This window comes from Monodelphis domestica, chromosome 1 (genome assembly GCF_027887165.1).
Source record: "Monodelphis domestica isolate mMonDom1 chromosome 1, mMonDom1.pri, whole genome shotgun sequence".
NCBI classification, from domain to species: Eukaryota; Metazoa; Chordata; class Mammalia; order Didelphimorphia; family Didelphidae; genus Monodelphis; species Monodelphis domestica.
The window spans coordinates 191,999,473-192,026,193 of NC_077227.1; the positions used below are offsets into that span (position 1 = coordinate 191,999,473).

Consider the following 26,721-nt stretch of genomic DNA (forward strand, 5'->3'; position numbering starts at 1 on the left):
CAGTATGAAGACTTTTAGAAATGCCTAGTTTCCCCTGAATAACTAATGATTAATTGTTGAATATATGAACTTTATTACCTTAGGTGGAATCTTGAAAGGGGAGAAATTGTGACAGGCACATCCATTCATCAATATAAAAATAGCAAATCAAATTGAAAGTTTTTGCAATAGTCATAATGAGGTTTCTGACCTTATTATCATCTTTTCACTGTTGTGGTAGCTTATTATATTTTATGCTACCATTTATTTATGGGATTTCAACTGAATAACTAAACACAGTTATACTAGCTGCAGGACCTATACTTTTAAGCCTGCACTTCTCTTTGTGATTTCAGGTTCCTTTTGTTTATACAAGTCAATATAAGCAAAGTTTTCTAATCTGTATCTTTATAATTTGAACCAGATACTGATATGGCAGAAATGGAAGTACAGATTCTCATGTTATATTAATGCAATTATTATGAGGTTGTTTGAGGGGAAAGGAATCTTTTGCCAGATGGCAATATTAACACCTTCATTAGCTGCAGAATAGCTTGCACATGATTTGAACTATCTCCTCTCTGTATTATTTCCTTTTTTCCCTCTTATTGTCTCTTCACAGCTGATCTTATCTGAATGAGATATTCTACTAGTGTTTATTAAATCTCTTTTGGTATTTTAAAAAAGGTATTCATCTACATTTATGGAACTGTTTTCTCACTTCAGTTTCACCAATTAAATTTTTTTAAACATCAAATTTTTCCAAATATATGTTGTAATTGTAAATATCTTCATCATGTGGTATAATGGGAAGAACACTGGATTTGTGGGTCAGGGACCAGGAGTCAAATACTTCTTGTCTGTATTGTCTTGAGGAGGTAGAAGATCTCTAATATTATTTTTTGCTTTAAATCCGTGATCAGGGAGGGAGGGAGTAAACAATTAAGTGCTTACTGTGTGCCAGACACTGTGAGAAGTATCTTACAAATATGTCATTTGATCTCACAACTACCCTGTGAAATAGTTGCTATTATTTCCATTTTATATTTAAGGGAACCAAGGCAGACAATGGTTAAGTGACCTCAGGTCACACAGCTAGTAAGTATCTGAGGCCATATTTAAACTCAGGTTTTCTCAACTCTAGGCCAAATACTGTATCTACTGTACCACTTAACTTTCTCTAAAACTAATATGTGAAAATGAATGTTTTTTTCCCCTAGTTTGAGCATATTTCTGAACATCTTATCATTTTATTTTGGTAGTAGTGGTAATTTAGTATTATATTTTATACCACCACTTACTTGTGGGATTTTAACTAAATGATAAAATATAATTATGTTAGCTAGAGGAGTTATAATTATGTCTGCAGTTCCCATTGTGGTTTCAGCTTCCATTTTCTGTAGCAAGTGAGTTGTGCCTTCCTGATGGATCAGTGTTTGTGATTTTTTTTGGGGCGGGGTAGGTATAGTCTTTGTGGGATGTAGGTACTTGCCAGTTCTACCTATTTTGTTCTGTGGATGCTGTACATATATTCAAGAGGACAGCCTAGCTCTGATGCATGTGGAAGAGTTCTGAAAAACTAAAGTGCTTTACAGAAGTAAGGTATTTCTCTTAAAATGTGATACTATCCAATAGTTGAGTTCAACAAACACTTTTGCTTGATGTATTCAAGGAATAGATATTAAGGATGCAAAGACTGAAAATGAAGATGATCTCTTCCCTTAAGGAGCTTGTGCTTAATAATATACAGAGAACAGAAAAGAGGAAAATGGGTAATCTTTTTCCATTTACAGTTTCAGTTTTGCTACACTGGTATTTTCCCTTGATTATAGATTTAAAGCAGGAAAGAAGCTTAGTGGTCCAGACAATTCTTCTAAGCCTATAAATTGTAGAAAAAGTGCTGTTCTTCATTGGTAGAGAATGTTTTTTTACTGGCAATTTCTTATACCAATAAAATTACATGTATGGTTAAAAAAATACCCAATTATGCATTTAACAGTTATACTTGGTTACTTTTTAGATGATCATCTAATCATTAACATACTAAGTTCTAATGAAATCGTATCTATATATTCCAATGGCCCTAAAACATATTTCATTTAATTTCTTTTTCCATCGTCTCCCCTTTGGTATAATTCACATTTCATGAGGTGAAGTGGGAAAAGTTGTTTGAAGTAAATGAATGACTGTACCCAATTTCTTCCTTGGGTTAAATACAGAACAGCTCTTTTTCTCACATCTTAATACTACTGAAGTGCAGAACATAAGCCTTCAAGAGATGAAGGCCTAAAAATAAATGGCTAAAATGATCTTTTGTTTTGCTATATATTAATGACTTCTACAGTAGCTGACCTGAATAATAATCATTTAAAAAATCCTTTGGGAGGCTGTCAAGTTTTTTTAATAAAAGAAAAAATGAATAACATTGTTTACATACCATTCTCAGGTTGTCTTATTAAAATGAAACATTCAATTATATAAAATACTGTGTAATTAGAATCATGTACCCTCAAGACTCCATTTCCCAGAATTCTTTTTACTTTTCCCAGGATACCTTGAATTATGTCCCCACATCGTGTCCTTATGTTTTGTAAATAAGTTTGCTTCAATCCCACCTTCTTGGGCTGTTTTTCCCAAGTGGTGTGGTCCCCGTAAACTTGCTCTTACTCAGGCTTTATCTATTTTACTCTACTTCTAGTCATTATTAATAAATCTTATAAAATATATAATACTTGGAGTGTTGGATATTAATTTTTAATCTTACAATACTGCTGTGTAAGTTTTTTCTTTGATAGTTGAAACAGAACTGAAATTCAGTGAGTAAATCTTTTCTTTGGTTCCACTGTGCAGCTCATCTAATTTTTATGTGCTGCACCTATTTTTATGGGTGAATAATTCAGAGGAAATTAAGTGTTTACAGATTCCTTCATAGTAACTTAGAAATTTAATGAGACAAAACTTTAAAATGACAAAATCTTTTAAAGATATACTCATTTGAAAAATGTCCAGAAGAGTAAGTAGTAAGTAAATATTTGGTGTAAGAGGTTTCTTTTGAAGAAGACTGAATCTTTAAAAAGGTAACTTATGAACAAAAGGCAGATTGTTAAGGGGAAATTTGGAGGAAGGGAATATTGAAAGGACGAAATCTGCAATCCTAAATTCAGGAAATTATTTTGAGATTTTTTCTAAGAAAATTGCATTTTTCCAAGAAAGTTGAGCTGGTACTTATATGACAAAAGAGGAATCAAAGAATTCTTTTCTCTGATCTGGCACTGCCACTGGACAGTGTTGGTCCTGAGGAACAAAGGAGTCAGCTCAAGTTTCTGAGTGTTGGTTCAGAACCTCATTTGTCCAAAAGCATGAGAACAATAAGAGGAAATAGAGTTTTAATACTTAACAAGAATGCATAAAAAAACTTATGAACTTTGTTATAATGTTCTTAAAAGGAAGAGATATATTTCAAAACTATCTTGTAGGTTAGATTGCTTAGAAAGGGTTCCTTTTTTTTTTCTCCTACTAACAAAACCTTCTTGGAAAGTATGTGAGAGAGACCCATTTAATTTTAAAATCTCCCTAGGGAATAGTGCTACAGCAGCCTGATGCCATCACGTTTTCAACTTCAATAATATTGAGGACTCTTATTTTTTTTTTTGGCATTTTTTAAAAACCCTTACCTTCCATCTTGGAATCAATACTGTGTATTGGTTCCAAGGCAGAAGAGTGGTAAGGGCTAGGCAATGGGGGTTAAGTGACTTGCCCAGGGTCACACAGCTGGGAAGTGTCTGAGGCCAGATTTGAACCTAGGACCTCTCATCTCTAGGCCTGGCTCTCAATCCACTGAGCTACCCAGCTGCCCCCTTTGCATTTTTCAATGTAAAGGAACTCAAGTTCTTCATCAATATGTTCATTTAAAGAAACACTTTTAATCTTTTTCTTCATCTTTATTGGGGCAACCTAAACTTCCTTTAGTAGGGCTAGCTTAATATTTGAAAGTGTCATAAATGCTAGTATTGTCATGATTATTGGAATTTAGGTTTCAAATAAATATTAGTGGCATCTTTTTCTCAAGAAGTCTAACAAAATATAATGTTAATTAAGAGATTATTTTTGGTGGTTCATCAAGAATGGCCTGATTTGGAGGTAATTTATATTTTTAAACCTTAAAAAAATCTGCAAATAACAGTAATAACAAAATGTTATTAATTATTAACATTAATAACAAATAACATTAGTGTTACAGCAGTTATGTCACAGTAGCTATCAATGGTATGTTTCTTTTAGATTTTACATGTAAGGCATAGATTCAGTACTTAGTAATTTACTAACTCTATTTTTAGGGGCTGGTTTTCCAGTTTGTAACCTACCCTAAAAGCTTACTCTGATCCCTTTTTAATAGTGTAGAGGTAATCTTAGATTCTCATAGGTCACATTTAATTGAATGCCAGTTATGAGGCAGACCTACTAGGTTGAATGGGATAAATCTGGCTTAGTACAGAGTGGTTCATCTCTAGAAATTTGACCACAAGGTGATTCTTTCTCTTTTTCGCTATGTCAACTCATTTCCTTTTGTTGCTGCCTCACCAATGAAACTTTTCTTAATTATTTTCCTCTTCATATGATATTCTTCCCTTAGAGTCTTTTATTCCTCACTGATTTATATTTTCACTTGACCCATGGCAAGTTATTTAACCTCTGGTTGCCTCAGTTTCCTCAGTTGCAGGGTTGTTGTGGGGTTCAAATGAGATAATTGTAAGATGCTTAGGAGAGTATCTGGCTCATAAGGAAGCACCACATAAATGTTACCTATTACTAAAATTTTGTTATCATTAGGCACAGCACAATGCTTTGCACATTTATATATGTTTGTTGAGTTGAATTGTATACATCTGTTATGTCCCCTACTAGGGCCATTATGAAAAGAACTGTGTCATTTTTTTTTTAGCTCCATAAAGATGAGAAAAGCCTGAATAGGTTTGATTAAGAAGGGCCAGAAAAAAACTGTTGAGATTGAAAGAGTCACAGAATCTGGCTCCTCAGTGACTGACATGTTTTACTTGGTAAATGTTGGAATTTAATTGAATTGGATATTTAGTGCTTTCTTCAACAGGAGAACTTATATCTTATGCTTTTGGCATCTGAGGAATTAAAAGAAGATAATGATGCTCTATTTTATAGATGGAAAAATCCTAATAATTTGTCCAAGGTCAGACATGATGTTTGCAAGTAGAATGGACATAGCCCATTCTAGATTGTCTGACTTATTACTTTTGTCTCTAGTCTAATTTCTTTGTTGAGTTTAGATTGATGTTATCTCTCAGCAGTCATCTGTTAGAGAACAGTTTTTTTTTTCCATTTTCATTTTGTGAGAGAAATTGATTTAGGACAAAATGGAAATCACCACTTGAATTGGCTAAAAACCCACAGCTCAGTGGTAGGCATTGATTTATTACATCTTTCTTTAACCTGTTTTCATCACATTGCCCCTCCTCTGATCCCTTTCCTCTGTATTTTGGTTATTGAAAGCCTTTAGAGAGTTGCAAAACATACTTGTATTTATTACTATGCCTTGCTTAGTCACGAAGCCCAATTTGTTTTAAGTGGGCCTTTTTGTGCCATTGGATGAGATAACAGCTTGGTAGCAGATTGAACATATTAGTGTTTAGCTTGTTTAATTTAATTGGCTGCTGTTCCTTTTAAGTGCTGCAGCCAACATCCAGGTATGAAATGTTACAATTAAAATTGCCAGACTGATTTTATAATTGTGATCTGAACATAATAATACCTTGTATTTGTATAACCCTTTATGGCCTTCAAAGTGCTTTCACATGCATTATCTCATTTGATCCTTTTCCACCCACCATATCAAGGCATTTAGATTTCTTATTTTGCCCCAGATCTTTGGGAAATGAGCAAAACTTTAAAAATGTGAAGTGATATTTAAGGAGCATTCCCACTCCCACTCCCACCCCCACCCCCAGTTACTGCAAATGTCTTCAGAACTTTTATTCATTATTTCTTATTACACACCTGAGGAGGAGGGTAATGACAACTCTTCTTGTCTTTGTAGCTGAAGGGGGAGGGATGGTGGTGGAAATGAGACACCTGTTAAGTGATTCCTAAGGTTGAACAGTGAGTCATTCAGCTGTTAGGGGCACAGACTATTATTATAAGCAGTTGGTAAATATTAAATGATAATGATGGTAGGGGCCATTAATTGAATTCAGATCTCCTGCTTCCCATTTCAGGGCTCTGATTTTCAGTATCCTGATAATTCCTCATGCCTTAGCCTAAGCAAATGAACACTTGTGGTATTGAGTTAACAGTTTTACAAAAGTTTTTATTCCTGTGATTCCCCTTAGCTCTGTTTGAGGTTTTGATGCTACGTGATGTACCATTTTTGGAGCCCTATTTATGCATTATACAAAGTAAAGGATACTTACTTCCCTCATATATGTCTTGCTAGTGTTTCTTTAGATCCTTTTACCTACATAATTTCCTTTTATAAACAAGTCCTAGTACCCTTCCTTTTAGAGTATTTCTGCCAATCATCATTTATATCAAATTCTTTTGTGCTTGATTCTTCCTGTAGTGTCTTTGGCTCAGGCTATCTTTTCTCAAATCACAGTAGACTTTTATATCTCTACAACCTTCAAGATGCTTTAGATTACTTCCTTTTTTTTTTAAAGGAATGGAGGAAAGGAGAATATTCTAGGATAGAGTATGGAAAGGACCTCATAAGGTTATTTAGTTCATTCCTTATCTCTGCATTAGCCCAATTTAAATATATCAGAGTCTCTTATTTTAAAACTTGTAGCCATACCATATAATAATCTCTTGGTAATTCATCCCCATATATAACTCTTCTCCCTCTCTTCACCTCCCCCTCGCCCCCCATGTCCTCCAAACCCCTAATGCTCTCTTGATCTTGTGGGAGTTAGATCTAGACATGGCATTCTAGAATTCTTGTATGTGTGCTGCTGAAACAAGCATGACATGGCATTCTAGAAAGAGTTCAAGTAGGATTAAGGATAGTGAAAGAACCATGTTAAGAACCCTGTCTTCTATACTTTGTCCATCTTCAGTGTGGATAAAACTCAATATGTCTGAAAAGTAAGATGTGACAGTGATAGTTAATTCTACCTCATAATCAAACTGAATTCAAAATAACTGCAGCTGTTATATGTTTTAATAGCATAGTTTTTTTAGAGGTTCACATAAGTTTGATGTATATTTCAGGAATAACTTTCTAAGTTTCCTTTTCAATGATATATGAAAATCTTTTTTAGTGCAACCTCAGAATGCCTTACAGTTGAAATGCCCCTCATTAGTATGTAAATTTGTTAATTCCTAGTACCTTTTGGTATTACCTTTGTAATAAATGTAAAAAAAAAAGGCAAGATTTTTTACTTCCTGGTGCTTATTGAAATATTTCCTTAATTATTGCAGGTGGAAGGTGATGAAACTGAAAGCTATGAAGAAGAGAACAATGAATGGGGAAATTATTCGAGAAGGAAGATTGTCTCTAACTGGGATCGATATCAAGATTTTGAGAAAGAGGCAGAAAATGAGAGTGGAGAATCACAAAGAGGGACAGATTTCAGTGTTCTGCTTAGCTCTGCAGGTAGGAGTGCCAATTGTGTACTTATTATCTAATTTTCTTAATATTGGTCAGATATGTTGTCTTTTAAAGTATTCTTTTCAAATTCCATTGCCAGTTGATCATAGTAGTACTATGCAATGTTTGACTAGTTTTTCTGTGGAAGTGAGGATTTTCATGAACTAATGTGGTATAATTAGAGATGGAATAAAAGCTTTACATGAATAGAAAGTACTGAACACATACATAGTATATATATTTAGATAGTCTGAGAAATGTATATAAATTTTTCTGAAACCACAAAGAGAGAATCTTCCTTTGTTTGGGAGATATAATAAAAGATAGTTACATTAGAACTACTCTCACAGGTAAGTGGCTAGCTTATATGTAGTAGTAATAATAATTAATAATAAACATTTAGATAGTGCTTTGTGTTTTGCAAAACCTCTATATATTTAGTCTAAGTGAGGTTTGAGGATCTTACTTTCTCAAATGAATCTTGATTTGGGACAAACATACCTCTTCTCTTAATGGTTCTAGGGATAACCATGAAGAGTTGGAAGAGATTCTGTATTATTCTTGACTTGGGCTCTTATTGTTATGCTTCCCCCTCAAGATTATTTATTAAGGGGACAGCTGGGTGACTCAGTAGATTGAGAGCCAGGCCTAGAGACAGGAGGTCCTGGGTTCAGATATGGTCTCAGATACTTCCCAGTTGTGTGACCCTGGGCAAGTCACTTAACTCCCATGGCTTAGCCCTTACCACTCTTCTGCCCAGGAACTAATACACAGTATTGAGTCTAGGATGGAAGATAAGGGTTTAAAAGATATTATTTAACTAAGAATCATTTTAGACAGACTAAGTTACCTTTAGGAGAGGTAAATATTTAATAAGGTGGTACATTTAGGACAGTTTGTACAAAATATCTTCTTTTCCCTAAAAGCATGTGATACTCACTGCCACAAGTATATATAGATTTTAAAGGGAAAGCAGGCTTGAGCTTAGGGAGCACACGTGGTAAAATATAATAGCTTCTGCATGCTGGAAGTACTTTTCTTGAATTTGTACATTATTCAAGTTCCCTTAAGCATGGCAAGTCTGTGTCTAGTCTGTCTTTGGCTTCTAATGCAGCCATAGCAATCTGCTAAGAAACTAATGAGAAGGACTTCCTTCTCAGGTATTTTGCTGGGAATGCCATACTTGCTTCAGTTTCTAGAATGACTGCCCACTCACTGGAACTTTAACTTTCATTGGACCAGATGATGACCAAGAGAGTATGACAAAAATCCCTTAGACAATTGGGACAGACTTCCCCTCTGGCATGATTTTTAATTCATTCACTGGCTTTGGTTTTTTCATCCCATATTGTTAGGTTACTAGTTAACCAAAATTGGTAGTGTGATATAAATAAATTTTCAATGACCAAATTCATGAGCCTTAACTGAATCAGAATTAATACTTTATTGCTCAATACACATTCTCTTGAATTCTCTAATCCCAAATTAATAATATGAACATTTTCATCACCAACTTTTGGATATTTGGTAAGCTCTCCAAAGTATTATAAAATATGAAATTCATGAATTTATGTGTTATGCTTTTGCAGGCATTATACTAATCTTATCTGTATTGTTCCAGTTTTAGAATATGTGTTGTCAAAAGCAGGTACCATTCAAAAGCTTTTGAAGACGTTTCACACTTGGCCTAATAGGGTTAAATTTTTTTGCATTATTGAATCCCTCTGGCAGTGGAGTGAAGCTTAAGAACCCTTTCTCAGAGTAATGTTTTTAAATGCATGAAATAAAATAAGATTGCAAAGGAAACCAATTATATTGAATGGTGATCAAAGCATTAAGTAAAAGGTCATGGACCCCAAGTTGGGAACTTCTGGTATAAAGCCTATGACTGATTGATTGAAATATATTTTTATTTAGGTAATGTATTAAGGCTAAAATGGGGTGGAATAATTTCCATTCCACCCTTACATGTACATTATTTCATTTGATCTTCACAGTAACCTTGTGAGGTAGATACTGTTATTACTTCCATTTTACAGATGAGGAAACTGAGAATTTTAGGAGAGGTTAAATAATTTGCCCAAAGTCACACAATGAGTTTTTAAGGCAAGATTTGAATCCAGGATTTTTCTGACAAGTCCAATGCACTCTCTACTATGTTATGCTACCTCTCAATATTACTTATTCTCTGTTGTCTAAAGAAGTTGTGTAGAGTAATGGATGGAGTGTTGTGCTTGGATTCTGAATGACTCAATTTCAGTTTTTGCTTCAAATGCTTTTTACATAAGCTTAGGCAAAGCATAACCTTTCTGGGCCCAGGTTTTTTTCATGTGTAAGATTTGCATAATATCTCTATTACCTACTTAATAGGGTTGTCTAAGGATCAAATAAAATCCTATATGCACAAGACTTTTCAAACCTTAAAACACCACATAAATGTCAGTTATTATTTAAGAATATGTGTATTAATGATATTATCATATGTATCTCGACAGAGCAGAAGAATCAGAGTTGTTCTTTCTATTTGTGGGACATAGAGATTGTTTCTTGTATGGAATTGTTCATTTTCAGTTTAGTTTTTTTTTACATTTCCTACTCCTGATCCTGGGGGAGAAGGATGTAGAATCTTGGGGAAAAGAGTCAAGATAGAGATATTGGGATAGAAAAGGTAGTGGGAATGGGTTGAAGGAGCATGAATGTACAAATGAACCAGTAGAGGTCAAGACAGAAATGAACTCCTTTTTAAAATTTGTTAGTGATGCCTTTCTTCTTTTTACTTGCCAGAAACTTTGATGACCTGTAACAGATTAAAATAATAAATAATTGATTGTTCCCTTATAATATAATGGGGAGTCCTAAGTCTTCTTATACAGGAAATACTATTAGGAAGATATGAATAAGAAGGCAGCACACTTGAATAGGAAGATGATAAGAATAGAATTCATTTAATCAGGATTCAACCTATTGCTAGACATGACATAGAATTAAGTTTCAACTTAGTTTTTCTTTGCCTTCAGTAGTGGCATTTACCTTTTCAGGAGCTGCATTTGCTGTATATATGCATAAACCCCAAGAGATTAAAGAAAGGATGATTCAAATAGTAGAATAGGGGACAAGTTAGGAAAATAGCTTTCTATTCTTGTGACTTTGAGAGAAAAAAAAATCCAAGTGTCTTAGCAGCTTAGATGGAAGAATGTGTGATAGCAAGCAGTAGGAAGAACAAGTAGGCTGATCTCTCGTGCTTCTGGAAGAATATAAAGGGATCATATTGGGGACTACTATAGGACTGAGACTTGAAAAGTGTCTCTGAGGGATCTTGTAGAGACTCAGTGTAACCCCTCGGGAATATATTTAGTTCAACAGATTTGCAAAAATTTATTAAGTTCTTATTATGTACAAGGCATTTATTTGGGGAATATTAAAAAAAAACAAACCTCCCCAATCCCCCCAAACCAAACAGTTCCTGTTTTCAAGGAACTTATTATGGAGAAAAAATGTACCTAGATAATTAAATACAAGATATATACAAAATAAATACAAAGTAATTTCAGAGAAGCCACTGCGGGCAGGAGAATGGTGGTTGAACTAATCATTAAAGGAAAAAAGAAAGAGAATTCAAGAGGAAGAAATAAGAAGGGGGAGATTTCTGGGCATAGGTATGTGGAGAATAGTGGGTAGAACAGTTTGATAGAAACACAGAGTTTGTGAAAGGTAATAGTATGAAATCAGGCTAGAAAGGTAGGTGGGCATCTGGTTGTGTAGAGCTATAAATGTTAGGTTAATGTCTGTTTGTGTTTTTTTAACTTGTGGACAAGAGGGACCTGCATGCATTTGGGGATGATTGACCAGAACTTTGCCTTAGAAATATTATCTTAAAAATTGTGTTTGGGAATATTGGCTAAAGGAGACACTGAAAATAGGGAGACCAAGTAGGAGGCTATTACTACAGGATAGGTAAAAGGTTGAGGAAACTTGAATTATAGTGGCTGTGTAAGAGGAGAGAAGTATGAACTCTGTTGTGGTGATAAAATCCAACTGTTTCTTCTTGTGTTAACAGGCATCATAGAGAGAATATCTTTAATCAGTTCTCTGCTCAGCTGGGTTGAAATACATATTTTTTCACCCCCTTGAATACAAAAAGGCCTGGGATCTTGGCTGGTTTAAAACCTTTCTATTCACTGATTAGGCTATTCCATCTAATGTTGCATTGTAGCCAGACTAGGCTGTACTTGAAATACTGATTTTCCTTTTTTTAATCTGAAGGTTTAGAAATAAACCTAGAGTGAATATGCTTATGAAGCCTGGTGATAGTTTCAGTGCACAAAACTGTCACCTAGGATTGTATTATTGAGATTTTTTTGCTAATGGTAAATTTATATTCATTTTGAATATTTTGGGTATTGGGGATTTTTGATAAGTGAACTTCATTTGGTTGCTGTGCAGTGGATGAGAAGAAACTAAAGATAAATGTGTGGGGTGGGGATGATGGAGGGCAAAAGCTGTTGGGAGAACATGCGATGGGATGAGATCACTGCTTATAGAGAGATTTGTCTTGGTAAAGATAAAGATAATAAACACTTCATGTGAGACAAGGATGAAGGAGGAAAAGTGGTTGAAGGGAGAGAACTCTTGGTGAATGGCCTAAAAAATTTCCAGTAAAAAAAGAGGCATAATCTTCAGGTGAGAGATTAGTGGGGTTGATAGGGGGAGCAATGGGAGCTTGGAGGAGGGACAAAAAGGTCTGGATTAGCCATTGTAGTAAATGGGATAGTGAGTTAATTAGGAAAGTGCCTTGCTGTAGAGATGGCCCTGTTGAAGTTTTTGTAGCATGGTTTATAGTGAACTCAGTCACTATGGCTTTGTTATTTTCTTTATCTTTGTTCAGCAGTATGTGCTTAAGAGTAAAGGCTTTGGATGGTGGGAGGCTGAAGCTTGGGAGGATAAGGTTTCAAAGAGATAAGGGATGGGGCATTGTTATAATTGGTAAGACTAAATGCTCATCCTATACTCCTCAGTCTTTCTCATTCTCATACTCCATTACCTAATCTGTTGCCAAGTCCTATACATTTTTACCTTGGAATCGTCTCTTCTATATTTCTCCTTCTCTCTGACACTGCTATCACCCACCTTAAGCCTATACTCTTGCAATATAACCTTTTGGTTGGTATTTCTATTCAAGTCTTTCCCCATTCCAATCCATCTTCGACTTGGCTATCCAATTAATCTTCCTCACAGATTTTATCATGCTACTTTTACAACTTCAATGGCTTCCTATAACCTCTAGGATCAAATATAAACCCCTCTGTTAGGTCTTTAATATCCTTTTAACTTGTCCCCCCCCCCCCCCCATTTTCAGTCTTTTTATACCATTTCCCCTGGCTATTCCAGATGTGAAGTTCTTTCCTTCCACATCTCTGTCTCCTTGCTTCTCTGAAAAGCCTTTCCCAGAGCCCTTTAATGCTAGTTCCTTCCCACTGTTGATCTGGTTTATCTTGTATATAACTTGTTTGTTTGTGGTTATTTTCTTTTTCTTTCCCCATTAGATTGTGAAGGACAGGAATTGTCTTTTGCTTTTCTATCCCCAGCACTTTAGTATAGTGCCTGGCACATAGTCTGTGGACCCCTTCATTAAATTATATATATATATTTATATACACATCATTAACTTCCATATTAGAATTGATTTGTTTGTTACATGGAAATTTTCAGGTATCTCCCATTCTTCTCCCCCAATTCATTAGAGAAAGCATCATTTCATAAAATGATTTATGTATATATAAAATTATGCCTTGCTTATTTCTGCTTATAGTTCTTACACAAGTCATTCTTAAAGCATTATTTCTGTTGCTGTATATAATGTTTTCTTGGTACTGCTTGTTTAACTCTAATTTCATGTAGGTCTCTCCATGTTTTTCTAAAATTAACTTGCTCATTATTTCTTATGATGCAGGAGTATTCCATCACAATCATTGATACAACTTTAGCCATTTCTCAACTGATGGGCATCCTGCTATAAATATTTTATTATACATACCTTTATTCTTTGTACTCTGCCCTATGCCTTTTATTAAAAAGATTTTCTTCTCCCTCAACTTTTTTTCTAACTTCTCTTATAGTTCTTCTTGGCACCTCCTTCTGTCTTTCTTTTAACTCCCTCTTGGCTTAATCTGTCTGCTTCTGATTTTTCTGGTGACTCTAGCAATAACAAACATTTTGGTAGTGTGTTTCAGTATGTCCTTAAAGCATTTCTATTACTCTTTCTTCCTCCTCCATGGTTTATAGTTAATTGAGATTATTTCAGCATATATAACATCTCTTCTGACCATGTTTCACTGTTAAATCCTAGGTTGACTATATAATCTTATTTTTGATGATTTTATTTTGTCATTTAATATTAAATATAATCTAGAGCAATAGTTCTCCAATTTTGGTGTCTCAGGACCCCCTTTTATGTTCTTATAATTATTAAAGAACCCTCCAAAGAGCTTTTGTTCATGTAGATTCTATCTGTTGATACATACTGTATTAGAAATGAAAACATCATAGCATTATTATAAAAATAGTTTTGACCATGCAGACCCATGAAACGATTTCAGGGATCTGTAGGGGTTCTGGCATCATATTTTGAAAACTATTAATCTAAATGTAACTGAAGTTTCTAAGGAAGTTTCAGGGCTATTTTAAACAATCCTTATTTTCCATCTTAGATTCAATACTGTGTATTGGTTCCAAGGCAGAAGGGCAGTAAGAGTTAATAGAAGTTAAGTGACTTGCCCAGGTTCATACAGTTAGGAAGTGTCTGAGATTTGAACCCAGTTCTGGCTATTTATCCACTAAACTATCCACCTCAATCAAGAGAATTTTTAAAAATCATGCTTTAAACCTGAAAATTTATCTTTAAAAAGACTTTTTCTTTTTTGTTCTCAGGGTGGATTAGGATGTATGCTCCCACCCCTTTAGTTTAGTTAAGAAAACTGAGGTAACCTCTTTAAATCATTTGAGTAGATTAGTACCCAAATGTCCTTTCACCTAGTACTCATCACAAAGAATAATTTATATCTGAACCCTATAGTAAGTAACAAATACAGAAATGTTTGCGAAGTACATTTTGTTGTCAGAAAGGTGTTGATGAATCCCCTTCTCTCCTATATTCTTGACACTTACTAAAAGCCTTTGACTCAATGTTATTTCTATTAGGTTATACTGATTCTCTTCATAAAAAAAGTTAAGAAAGCAATGAAGTGGTCATGTTTGGTATTATCAATGTCACATCCCAATTTCTCATTAATTTTAGTTGTTTATTATATAAACATGTTGATATCTCTACTGAGTTACTTCTGTTTTTCTACATATAGGTAATAATTTGGCCAAATCAGATAAAAACTATATCCATCTATTTTCTTCTGAATGCTCAACATAATACTAATGGCTCTCTGTTCTGTGTTTATATATTCTTTCTAATAAGAATTCAAAGTGTTTCATACTTGTTATCTCACTGATTTTTTAATGATTAATTTATTTTGAGATTGATTCTTCTAGCATTAAAGATAAAGGAGTATAGTTCACAAAATTTTGAAGTAGTTTAATTAAAAAAAATTATTACATGCCCACTAAGCATTATTTCATTCCCATTTGCTCCCTTTCTTTCATGGATCCTTTTCCACCTTAGGCATTTTCTCCTTATCTCTAACCCCTAGTTGGATTCCTACTCAGGGCTGCCTTCTTAGGAGGCCCTATCCATCCTCCCCTTTTGTAATTTACTTCTTCCATGTCCCAGCTCTCAGTCCCTAGCTCAGTCATCAAGTCAATGGGCATTTATTACTTTTTTTTTTCCAGGTACTGTTAAGTGTTGGGTATATAAAGAAAGGCAAAAATTGGCTTTAATATGGGGGTGGGGGGAAGCAACACCTAAACAAACTATGGAAATGCAAGATATATACTGGGCAAATTTGTGATAATTGGAAGAAGATGGCTGTAATAAACCAATGCTTGGTAATGTATACTCTACACAGTGCCATTTTTGTTTTAGCAGAAGACCTGTGAAGACCAACCTTTCTTTTAATAGAAAGGAATGAGTCTCATAACAGTAGAGTTCAGAGACTACAACTGACTGCAGAGGAGATATTTTTGAGTGGGGGTATTTTTTTGCCACATCAAAAATACACTGTCACCCTCTGTTTTGCCTATATATGTAGACCTGCCCATTGGTAATAATATGTCTTTCTTTGTCATTGGTGTCATTTGCATGGCGAGGTTAGTTGGTTTGTTTAGTCATTTTTTCCATTTTGAGGTTGAGTGCTGCATTTTTGATGCTGATATAAATATTTGAATTCAAAGTTTTTTTAATTTAAAAAATTTTCTTTTTCAAATGCATGTTACATTTTAGAACTATAGAAAATGAGACCTTAGTTTCACTAACCACCAAAGTTGCAAATTTATACCTTCAAAGGTAAGTCTTTTTAACTTTTTTTTAGAAGTCAGTCAGGAAAAAGAACCATCAGATGCTTTGAAGTCTTATTTGAATCTTTTTTTTTTTAAGTTTAGTTTTTTTTACTGTAATACAAGTGCACTTTTTTTTTTATTATGTAAGAATCTGCCCCCTGAAGTACCAGGAATACAGTAAGTATGGCAGAGTAGATTTATTTCTGGAGTTAAGATGGTGAATGATTTAATTTGATAAAGACAAGCAGAATATATATATATATTTGAGGAGGAAAATAACCTGGGGAATTACAGAATTGGAAAGAGGTGATTTATATATGTTAAGATGATGTGGAAAAAGTATAGTGGACATATTGGGTATCATACTTTCTTTGAACTAACAATGTAGCATTGCAGTAGCTAAAATAGAGGAACAAAAAACCTAGAACTCAAGAGGAATGCTGGTTCATGTAAGCAGTTGTGTAGAATACATGAAACAAAACCTTTTCATCCATTTTGACTCCCTTAAAATGAAATTAATGTTAATCAAATGTTGGAAGTATATGGCTTAAAAATTGAAGGTGTTTGTGATGAGTATTCTTGATAGAGTAGTCATGGTATTAATGTTTATCCAATTCTCTAGTCAATTTACTGCTTTTTATGATCTGTTGTATTTCCTTTCAGGAAATTAAATCACAGCTCTGTGTTACTGTTTGCTAAGAGCTCTCAGAACTGACTTTTTATTAGGCTTATTTGCCTTATCTTTAATCTTTTTAAGATTATATAATGCTCATGAGTCAGAGCAAGTTGTTACTGTTTATAAGAGTATGGTGAATATGACTTATTTCAGTCAATCTCATAATATTTTTTACTTCTGTCTTTGTATGCATGTACTATTTGGTTAACTTAAGTAAGGTATATTCTACCTTATGTTTTAATTGTATCAGTTCATAAAATTTTATTGGGGGATCATAAACTGAGAACTAGAAGGGAACTTTAGTGGTGCCTAGTACCTCTGGCCCTCTGGTTTAGAGGTGTCAAATCATAACCCATGAGCCACATAAGGTCTACAAAACTTACCAATTAAAACTTAATTGGGAAGAATTTAACATGAGAAATACAAATTCAGTACAATGCAGATAATGCTAATTTATGGTTTTCTAAGTTAATATGCTATCAGAGATCTGTTTTTATTTGACACTAATGTCAATTAAATCCCCTCATTTTATAGATGAAGTAACAGAAGTGAGTTCTAATGAAAAAAGTACCAGGTTGGGAGTCTCAGATTATAGCCCTATCTCTGCCATTTATTAGCTATAATTGTGGGTATGCCATTAACTGCCTGAGACTTGGTTTCTTTTTCTGTCAAATGAGGGAATTAGATTTGACACTCCATCAAGTTCCTTCCAGTTCTAATAAGCCATAGATCTAAATTAATTTAGTAGAATTTCAGACTTGTGCAGTTTATTAATTAAATCACAAATGTCACTTTAAGGGACAGCACTACCTATACTTAAAGAGTTTGAGGGCATTCTGTTATGGTTTTATCTTTGCTATTTTAATTAACTTTTTCATCTAGCCCTCTCTATTACACAGAAGCATAAGATATGTATATCTTTTTTTTTTTTACTTGAGGCAAAAACAGTTGAGTATCACATCTCTTATCCCCTCTTTTCTCTTCAGCTTGGGGGAGAGAATATTTTGGATGTGAGATGGGTTGACTGAAGACTGAATGTGGTAGGGTTGATCTTTCACAAGTAGGGACTGGGCTAGGAAAAGGCTTCTAAAGACTAGGACTTGGCTGAAGAGAGAGGTTACTTAAAGATCTGAACAGTCTGAGCAGTAAAGCTGCTGAATTACTCCAAGGAGAGGGATGTCCTTCTGTGAACATCTTTCTTTCTGGAGCTAGTGCTCTAGTAGGGGCAAGGCTTCTCTTGGGAGATGAATTGCCTTTTGTCCAGGGGCATTGACTGAGTAGAATGGACTCTTCAGCCTCTCAGGAATTCCAGTGATGACTTATTTGCTGGGCTGGAAAGGATGAGTTGGCTTGACCAGGTGCTATCCTGGCTGAATGAAATCCACTGGCCTTCACTGGTGTCCTGCCCTCTCACTTCTCTTTTTCTTTCTTCCTAGAGGCACTGTCAGTAAGGTGGCCTATTATTTCTCTTTTTCTAATGACCATTTGCCTTTTCTCTCTAATCTTGATTGAAAATTTTAACCAAATTGGTAACACTTGAGAGATTACTATTGGTACAGTAGGAAAAATATGTTAAGTGGACTCAGGCATAAAATCAGACAACTAATGTTTCTGGTTTTCTATATTATTTTAGTTATAGATTTTTATGTGTGTGCATGTGTGTGTGCACATGTGAATATAAAGTGTAAGAAGCTTTACAAGGTGGTGATGGAAGGATAGGATAGGTTATAAAGGGCTTTGAATGCCAGAGGGTTTTTTTTTCTTGCAATCCTTTTGTTTGCGTTAAATGTTTTTTATTTTTCCATAGTATTGAGATAAATTGTATACTAAACAATCTGCATGCTATAATTTCTCTATGGAAATCCTTCACATAATATTGATGGTTGATAATTTTCAAATAAGTTTTTGATATTTTCCCTTTTCACTTCTTTTCACTCACTCTTTTAAGTAACATTTGTTTCCAAGAGTTATCTAAAGCAAGGCTGCAATCTAGAGTGTGGAGGAGTAGCAGTCAGAACTATTGATTGCTAATGATTTTAGTATTAACTCAGCATGTTCTCTATATATTGTATCATCTTTCTGGGCCTCTGTGTCACCTGTTAAAATATGAAGAGAATACTTATTTTCAAAATGCTTCTGGATACTGGGACAACAGCAGATGCTAATTATTAGTAGAAAATTCTATTTTTTAAAAAAATTCTTATTAAAGATGCTTTGATATAGATTTAAGTAGATTATAACTTGCTTTTTATTTTACTTTGGAGAATTATATGAGAGTTGACATATAACAAAGTTATTTCGCTAGTATGCATACTGATCTTATATCTTTTGATCAACTCTAATGTTTGGGGAGAGAAGAGGTTTATATGCATGATTTTTTTTTTTAACTAAAGTACATAACTGTGCTTCCGTTCAAAAAATGAAGCTACCCTTTCAGGAACAGATAGGAAAAAGCAGGATAGCAAGTTCTTCAATTTTCTATTTCTGTTTTTTTTTTCCTCCTCAGAAACATTCCCTTCCTTTCCCCTCCCTCTTTTAGGCTTCATCCTCTTTCTGCATTATACTTATACATTATGACTTATACTTCATTAATACAGTTAATCTTACAGTTATTTGTATTTTTAGTCCTTTTGGCTATAATTATGAAATAAAAAGTTTTGTACCATATAAACATATTTTGGGGTAATAGCAATAGATTGAGGGGTCAAGAATAAGAGGCTTCTTCTTGCCTCTGACATAATGTTTCCATAAAGTACCATTTCAGAATGCCTGGGGGTATTGGGTTAGAATAGATATTAAGGAAATTAGGCTTTACTATTTGCCTCCTTACAAACTAACCCATACTGTTTTATTCCTCTGCCCCCAGTTCTTAACCCTTCTCTGTCTTATCATCATTTGCTTTCTTGTCCCCTGCCCCTTCCTGAAGTGGTGATTGTTCCTTGGAAGACAAATCCATAGCCTGTGGCAGAGGTTCTGTTGCTGGAAGCTTTTTAATACCGAAGGTATTTGATTCAGCATCTTTACTTTTCTATAATGTCTTTAACACCATTTGTAATTTGTAAATCTATTTCCAGATGCTACAACACACTTACATGTACCATGCATTTTCCATTGATCTTTAGAGCACTTGCAGTTTTTACTTTTCCTGAGATAGTGTTTCATAGCATTGGTAGCAGAATATTACTGTTAAAAAAAGAGTTTTTGCAAGTAGGAAATAGCCTGTCATCAAGATTTCCCATATATAACCCAGGCCATCTGCTCATAACAAAAAAATTAAAAGAGTACATTGGTTGTGAATCACCTTAGTGTTCATTTGTAGGTCTATGCTAGAACATTGTTACTTAAATGTAATAACAATAAATCTAGTCACTTTAAATGAGGACTTTTTCAGTGAGGTACTTTTTCACTGAGTGGGCTTTGTTACATTGAGAAGTTCTAGTACACTAATGTGAAAGGAATTGTTTTTTTTAAATAACTCTTACCTTCCAGTTTGGAATCAATACTGTGTATTGGTTCCAAGGCAGAAGAGTGGTCAAGGCATTGAGGGTTAAATAACTTGCCCAGGGTCACTTAGCTAGGGTATGTCTGAGGCCAGATTTGAACCCAGGACCTTCTGACTCTAGGCCTGGCTCTCAATCCACTATAACCGCGAAATTGTGGGTTTCCAAGTCTGTGAATTGCCAAAACTGTAAAGGTTTCGTCCAAACTGTAAAGGATAGTTTTTAGTGTCTTGATTTAAATAAAAAATAAGTGGTCACCATGGAAAATTCCCAAATCTGAAAATACCCAAGTCAGCTGGGTTTTATGGAGATTTTAATTAATACAAATGAAGGAATTAAAGGAAGAGAGAGAGCGAGAGAGAGAGCGAGAGCGAGAGAGAGAGAGAGAGAGAGAGAGAGAGAGAGAGAGAGTGAGAGCGAGAGAGAGAGAGCGAGAGCGAGAGCGAGAGCGAGAGCGAGAGCGAGAGCGAGAGAGAGAGAGAGAGAGAGAGAGAGAGAGAGAGAGAGAGAGAGAGAGAGAGAGAGAAGAGGAAATAGTAGAAAGGGCCTAGGCCAAATGGCCTAGGCCTAAGCCTTAAGGGAGAGAGAGTTGGTCTTTATCACTCACCACAAGATTTTTCCCAAGCAAGCTCCAGTCCTTCACTGAAATCCTCAACTCCTGAACTGAGTTCAGAGACCCTCCTCTGAACTCCTGAACTCTCAACTCCAATTCAGCTTCTAAACTGAACTAACTCCAAACTGAACTGACTTCTCCTTTTAAAGAAATTTTCTCTTATGTCACCTCCCCTAAATTTTCACATCTACCAATCACAGTGGAAGCTTTTTCCCAGGACTGCCCATTCTTAGTTCTCATCTTCTTTGGTTCTCACCTTCTCTGGTTAGACTAAAACTTTACACCTCTTTTGTTAAGCTTGCCTTTTGTAAGTTGCTTGACCTTTTAGTGATTAATTTAACCTTTAGGTACTTAGCACCCTTTTGTATTAGATCTAAAAATAGACCACCTAACTTAAGATTTTTGCTCTACTATAAGGTATGTGCTAGGGACTTTTCATTGTTCAATCAGGAGTTTGCAACTTATCTTCCCCTAAGGCACTGTGTGAGCAGGGTGGAGTAATTTTAAAAGTTCTCAATACATTCCTGATCAAGTACCTCCATTGTTAAAAATGGGGAATAGCTTAACCAAATCTTCTAAGGTATAGTCTGAGCAGTTTTAAGATTCACACCACTGAGCCACCTTGCTGCTCCAAGGCATTCTATTAACAAAAAGATATTAAACCAAATTAGTGTCTCTGGTTAGTTATATAGTGAGAAATTTCTAAGTAAGAATTCTGCTTTCTTGGTATGGCTTTAAAATACTTCATGAATAGCATTATGTATTTGATGTGCTTATATCTTGTCTCAATTGGTCATGATTGTTAGGAAGCATATCCAATTAATATGGAAAAGTTTTTTTTTACTTTTGAGGCAACTTCTAGTTACTTCTCTTTCTCTCTTTAAAAAAAAAAACAACCCTGAAAGAACATGAATCATGTAACCATGGAAAAATATTCTAAATTAATTAAATAAAAATTTTCAGTAAAAAAAACAAACAAACCTTACCTTCCATTTTAGAATCAATAGTGTGTATTAGCTCCAATGTAGAAGAGCAATGTCTGAGGCCAAATTTGAACTCAGGATCTCCCATCTGGCTCTCAATCCACTAAAACCACCTATCCACCCCCTTTCTTTTTCTTTTAATGGCATTTCTTATTCTCCCTTTCTTCTTTCTTTCAAAATTTCATAAAAGTGGCAAGGTTGCTTATTTTTATGCTAGGTTTCCTCCATTCCAGAACATTATTTGATGTTTCTTCAGTATATTCTTATGATCAAATCATATAAAAATGGAGTATTTCCCCTTTAGAGTTTTCCTTTCATTGAAATTCAGAGAATAAAATACTAGAACATTTAAAATTAATAGTTGGAGAAAATTTTAAAAATCTTTATTTTACTGATCTATAAGATTTCTTCTAGCTCAAGATCTATAATCTTATATTTAATCATTTTTATATTTATATTTATTATTATTATTATTATATTATATTATATTTATAATCTTATTTATTTCCCAGAATAGATCCTTACTTTCAGGTGAAAAAGTACCTGTCTTGGTGAATTCTACAAGACAAGCAGTTTTTTCCATTTACTCTTACTCAGATCTTTGTATTGCATTCACTAACTTTCTTTATTGCTGTTTTCTACTTCTCTTGGGACAGTAAGGTTAAAGAGGTAAAAATCAAAGTAAACAAATGCTTTAGTTTTCAGTGATGATGATTTCTGCTGATTGAGTGCTGAGAAAAGTAGCTGTGACCAATTTTTTAGAATCTCATATCTCTTAGGATAAAAATTTTACAATTCATTGGGCGATACTCACTTGTTAATTATAACATAATTGCACTAAATTGTAATATCTTAAATACTAGTTTTAAAATTGTCTACTCTGAGACTAATCTGAGACTCCCCTCTATCCCAGCTCCACAAGGGGTTTACTCCTGTAGCCTACCGTAGTGCCATATTCTCAGTAGTAGCTCTAAAAATATTGATAAATTGATGACAGTAGATGAAATATATTCAATCTGTTAAATTAAGCTAAAATGCCTTGAGAGGAAGGCTAAATTTCCTTTTTCCTCTGTTTTCATTTTGTGTCACGTGATTAATCAATTGTGCAGTTTATCTGTACTCTTTCTTGATAGGGTAAAGGGAATGACAAGTACTCTTGAAAATGACTTCCTGAGCACTTATATCCATTTTGTTCAAGTTGGCTAACTGGTGTTGAGCCTCTTTCTAGAGAACAATAATGGTTCTTTATGGTCATGTAATATGGTCAGATTTATGCATAAGTAAAATTACTTTGGCAGCATTGTGAAGATTGGGCTGAAATTAAGAGACATTTGAGGTAGAGGGGGAAATTTGCAATAATTTAGGTGATAGGTGATGAGAACCTGAACTAAAGTATGTAATATGAGATTTCCTTACTTTTTGTGTTAATTTTCTGGTGTGGAATAAAGGTTATAATCTGTTTTCCCTATGAAGTTGTTAGTTATTCCTTACCTCTACTACTTGCAGTTAGTCATGTGAGAATGGCAAATATGTGATTCTCTGCTATCTTATATGTTCCTTCCTTGATGAAATCCAATAACCTATATTTATTTACTATTTGAATTATTACTGAACAGCTTTTGTTGGACACCTCCCATACTAAACTTCATTTTTCAGGTAGTAAAAGGAATCAGATCATAGGCATACTAATTGTGAAAGTTTTCTAACCCCTGGTCTAGTCCATTTTAGTTTGTTGCTTTCCTTCTAATTTTGGTTGCATTGGTTTTGTTTGTACAAAACCTTTTTAATTTGATGTATTCAGAATCATTCATTTTATATTTTGTAATGTTCTCTATCTCTTGCTTGGTTTTAAATTCCTTCCTTTCCCATAGATATGATAGGTATACTATTCTATGTTCACTTAATTATGATTTCATTCTTTATATTTAAGTCATTTACCCATTTTGAATGGGTATCCTTACCATCCATTGCATGCTGCTCTCAAAATATAGAGTAGGAGATGTTGACCTAGACCTGGTTTTCCCCATACGGTTTATCAATTTTTCCAGCAGTTTTGGTCAAATAGTGAGTTCTTGTCCCAAAAGCTGAGCTTTGTGTTTATTGAACATTAGCTTGCTGAGGTCATTTACCCCTAATGTATTCCATTGATTCCCGTCTGTCTCTTAGCCAGTACCATATTGTTTTGATGACTGGGCTAGTCCATTCTAAAAAAATGTCCTTTTTTGACTGTTGTCAAAAAATGTCCTTTTTTGACTGTTGACTGGAGTTCATTCTGTTGACTGGCTCTAAAAATTATATGGTGACTACAGCAATTGTATTGTTGCTTTATGATTAAATAATCCTGATGTGGGTAGCCTGGATGTATTGAAAACTAAATGCTTAAATGTTAGATGGTGGTCAGCTTTTTTCCAATTAACTTCAGAAGATTGGAGGAAGTTTTATTTGCCTTTTGTTTTGAATTGCTTGATAATCCTGGAACTCTAGCTATATGAATCTTATTTGTTTTCATATATATTTTGTGATGTTTTGGAGCTCTTTTTTCAGAGTTATTTTCTGGGAAACCACTAGAACCTCAAAGACAAGTAGAATTTGGACATTTTAGCTTTGTATCCTAAGGCATGTTCAATCTTCTTTGAATGTCTGGTCTTCCTTCTACTCTTCATGTCCCCTTTATGCTTATTAGAGACATTATTTCAGTGGAGTGAAACTATACCTAATTCCTCATTTAGTAGACTTTGTCCCATGGTTGACTATTTATGAATTCAGATTTAGCAAATGCATGTTGGACATTGTACTGTCTAGTTATCTGTTATCCTCTTCCTTGGCTTTAAACATTTAATACCCACTTATAGGTTCATCAAGCAAATCAATAACACTTTAAAATGTTTTGAGCTTTTTGAAATAAATACTTGTTTTATGTTAACTTTTATTCTGACATTTCTTATGAGAAAATATATATGCCTACTCAAGATTGATTTCTATTTTCGGTATGAAAAATGATTTTTTTTTTCTAATAGGGATTTAGTTGTTTTCTATTCTGTATACTTATTCTGAGAACATGGTCGAATGTCTTTTGATATTCTTCCTTTCCATTTGCTGTTAAAAAGGAGTGTAACTAAAGGTCTTTGTGATTAATTAAAGTTTAGCATTAACTATAAAGACTGATTCAGCCTACTTAGTAGGACAGTGACCTGAAATGAGGAAGTGAAGGGAGTGGTGCTGTTCACAGAACACTCTTTTGAAATTTCCTAGAAAAGGAAGATAAGATCTTGGGAAGGGGAGAATCAGCAAACAAAAGGGGATATGATTGCATTATTAGTATATATATTAAATGTTATGTAAATTCACAAGAATGCCAATCAAAGTCTCCAAGCCAAAGAAATTACGTTTATTTTGAGAGGGCCAAGTCTCACAACAAAGCTAGAGCCATGGTCAAGACCAGAAGACCCAGAGCACTGTGAGAAACCCAAGGATTATCACAGCTTTAATACCATTACAAAAATAATCCAAGACAATAGTTATACTCATCTAAAAACAGAAGCACCTGGAAGCAATGTTCATTGGTTAGAACAACAAAGAAATACCTCCTATTGGTAGAAGTCACTTTATAGACAAAGGGGGAGTAAAAAGCCTGAAGGCCAAGTCAAAAGTTCAAGGCCATAATTGCTGAGGGTGCATGATAGAGCAAATTCCAAGTTTGAGGCTGACAGTGAGGCTTCACTTAGACCTATGAGGCCGAGGCCTATGTTAAAAGCAGTCATTTACTTAATTCAAAACCTTACTACTTATTCTAAAACAATCACAATCCTATTATTACTTATAATACTAATTATCTTATCTCAAAATCACAATTATGATTAACTCAAACTACCTCTAACATTAAAAATCTAATCCTCAAATAAAGGGATCGGGGTTTCACACTGTGGGATGAGAATTCTCAGAGTAGTATTTGGCTTGTAATTTCAATTCTCAAGACCCCTTAGTGTCATGATTCCTTAGACTCAATGTTGAAAATCATGCGCTCAAGACTGTAAACGTCACAACCCCCCTTCTGTGGGATTGGACAGAGGAAATCTTGCATCAGAATTATTATGAAAGTCTGTGATTGTACCTAGAAGAGAGGACATTTTTTGCCCTGAGCAAGCGGCTTGTGTAGGCAGAATCCCTTTTCTTCCCTGCCCCCACATAAGTTGAGTTCATGTAAAATGAGGTCCCAGTGCGTGTGTGCGTGTGTGCATGTGTGTGTGTGTGTGTGTGTGTGTGTGTGTGTGTGTGTGTGTGTATTAACTGAAGGGGCAGCTAGGTGGTGTAGTGGATAAAATGCCAGGCCTGAAGTCAGGAAAGACTCATCTTTGTGTTCAAATGTGACCTCAGACACTGTCACCCTGGGAAAGTCACTTAACCTTGTTTGCCTCAGGTTTTCTTTTTTTTTTTTTAATGAGCTGAAGAAGGAAATGGCAAACTGCTATAGTATCTTTGCCAAGAAAACCCCAAATGGGGTCTTGAATAGTTGGATACAACTGAAAAAGGATGGTACAAGAACAAATTAACCAAAGTGAAATCTTTTTTCCTAAATGGAAATTTAAATTAAAAAAAGCATTTCCATCTTTTCTAGAGCTTTAATTTTACACACAGCACCATCAGTCTATTGTGCTCATTTAAAATTCATTTTAGGATACTTGCTGGGTATATTTCCAGGTTAATTTTAATACTTGGAGTGGTAGTTTTCATTTTATATATTAACATTTAATAATTACATTACATCAACTATAGAGCCTGCTGTTAGGTTATAAGTGAAACTGTTAGAACATGATTTTTCATTTTCTTAAAAAAATGCCTTACCTTCTATCTTAGAATTGATACTAAGTATTGGTTCTGAGACAGAAGAGCAGTGGAGCAAGGCAATTGGAGTT

At 34.5% G+C, this 26,721-nt stretch overlaps 2 protein-coding genes and 1 pseudogene across 2 annotated transcripts in view; 1 reads left to right on the forward strand and 2 right to left on the reverse strand.

Annotated features, from left to right (window-relative positions):
- Positions 1-26,721, reverse strand: part of CHRM5 (cholinergic receptor muscarinic 5) — a 76,488-nt gene that overhangs the window by 43,309 nt on the left and 6,458 nt on the right. The gene's annotated exons all lie outside the window — the stretch shown is intronic.
- The window catches only part of AVEN (apoptosis and caspase activation inhibitor), a 191,397-nt gene that overhangs the window by 24,758 nt on the left and 139,918 nt on the right, over positions 1-26,721 (forward strand). Inside the window, exon 2 of the mRNA XM_007479992.3 lies at positions 7,426-7,600. Within this exon, the coding sequence (XP_007480054.2) occupies positions 7,426-7,600 (175 nt within the window). The remainder of the gene's footprint in view (positions 1-7,425; positions 7,601-26,721) is intronic.
- On the reverse strand, positions 9,142-9,242 carry LOC130456675 (U6 spliceosomal RNA; annotated as a pseudogene).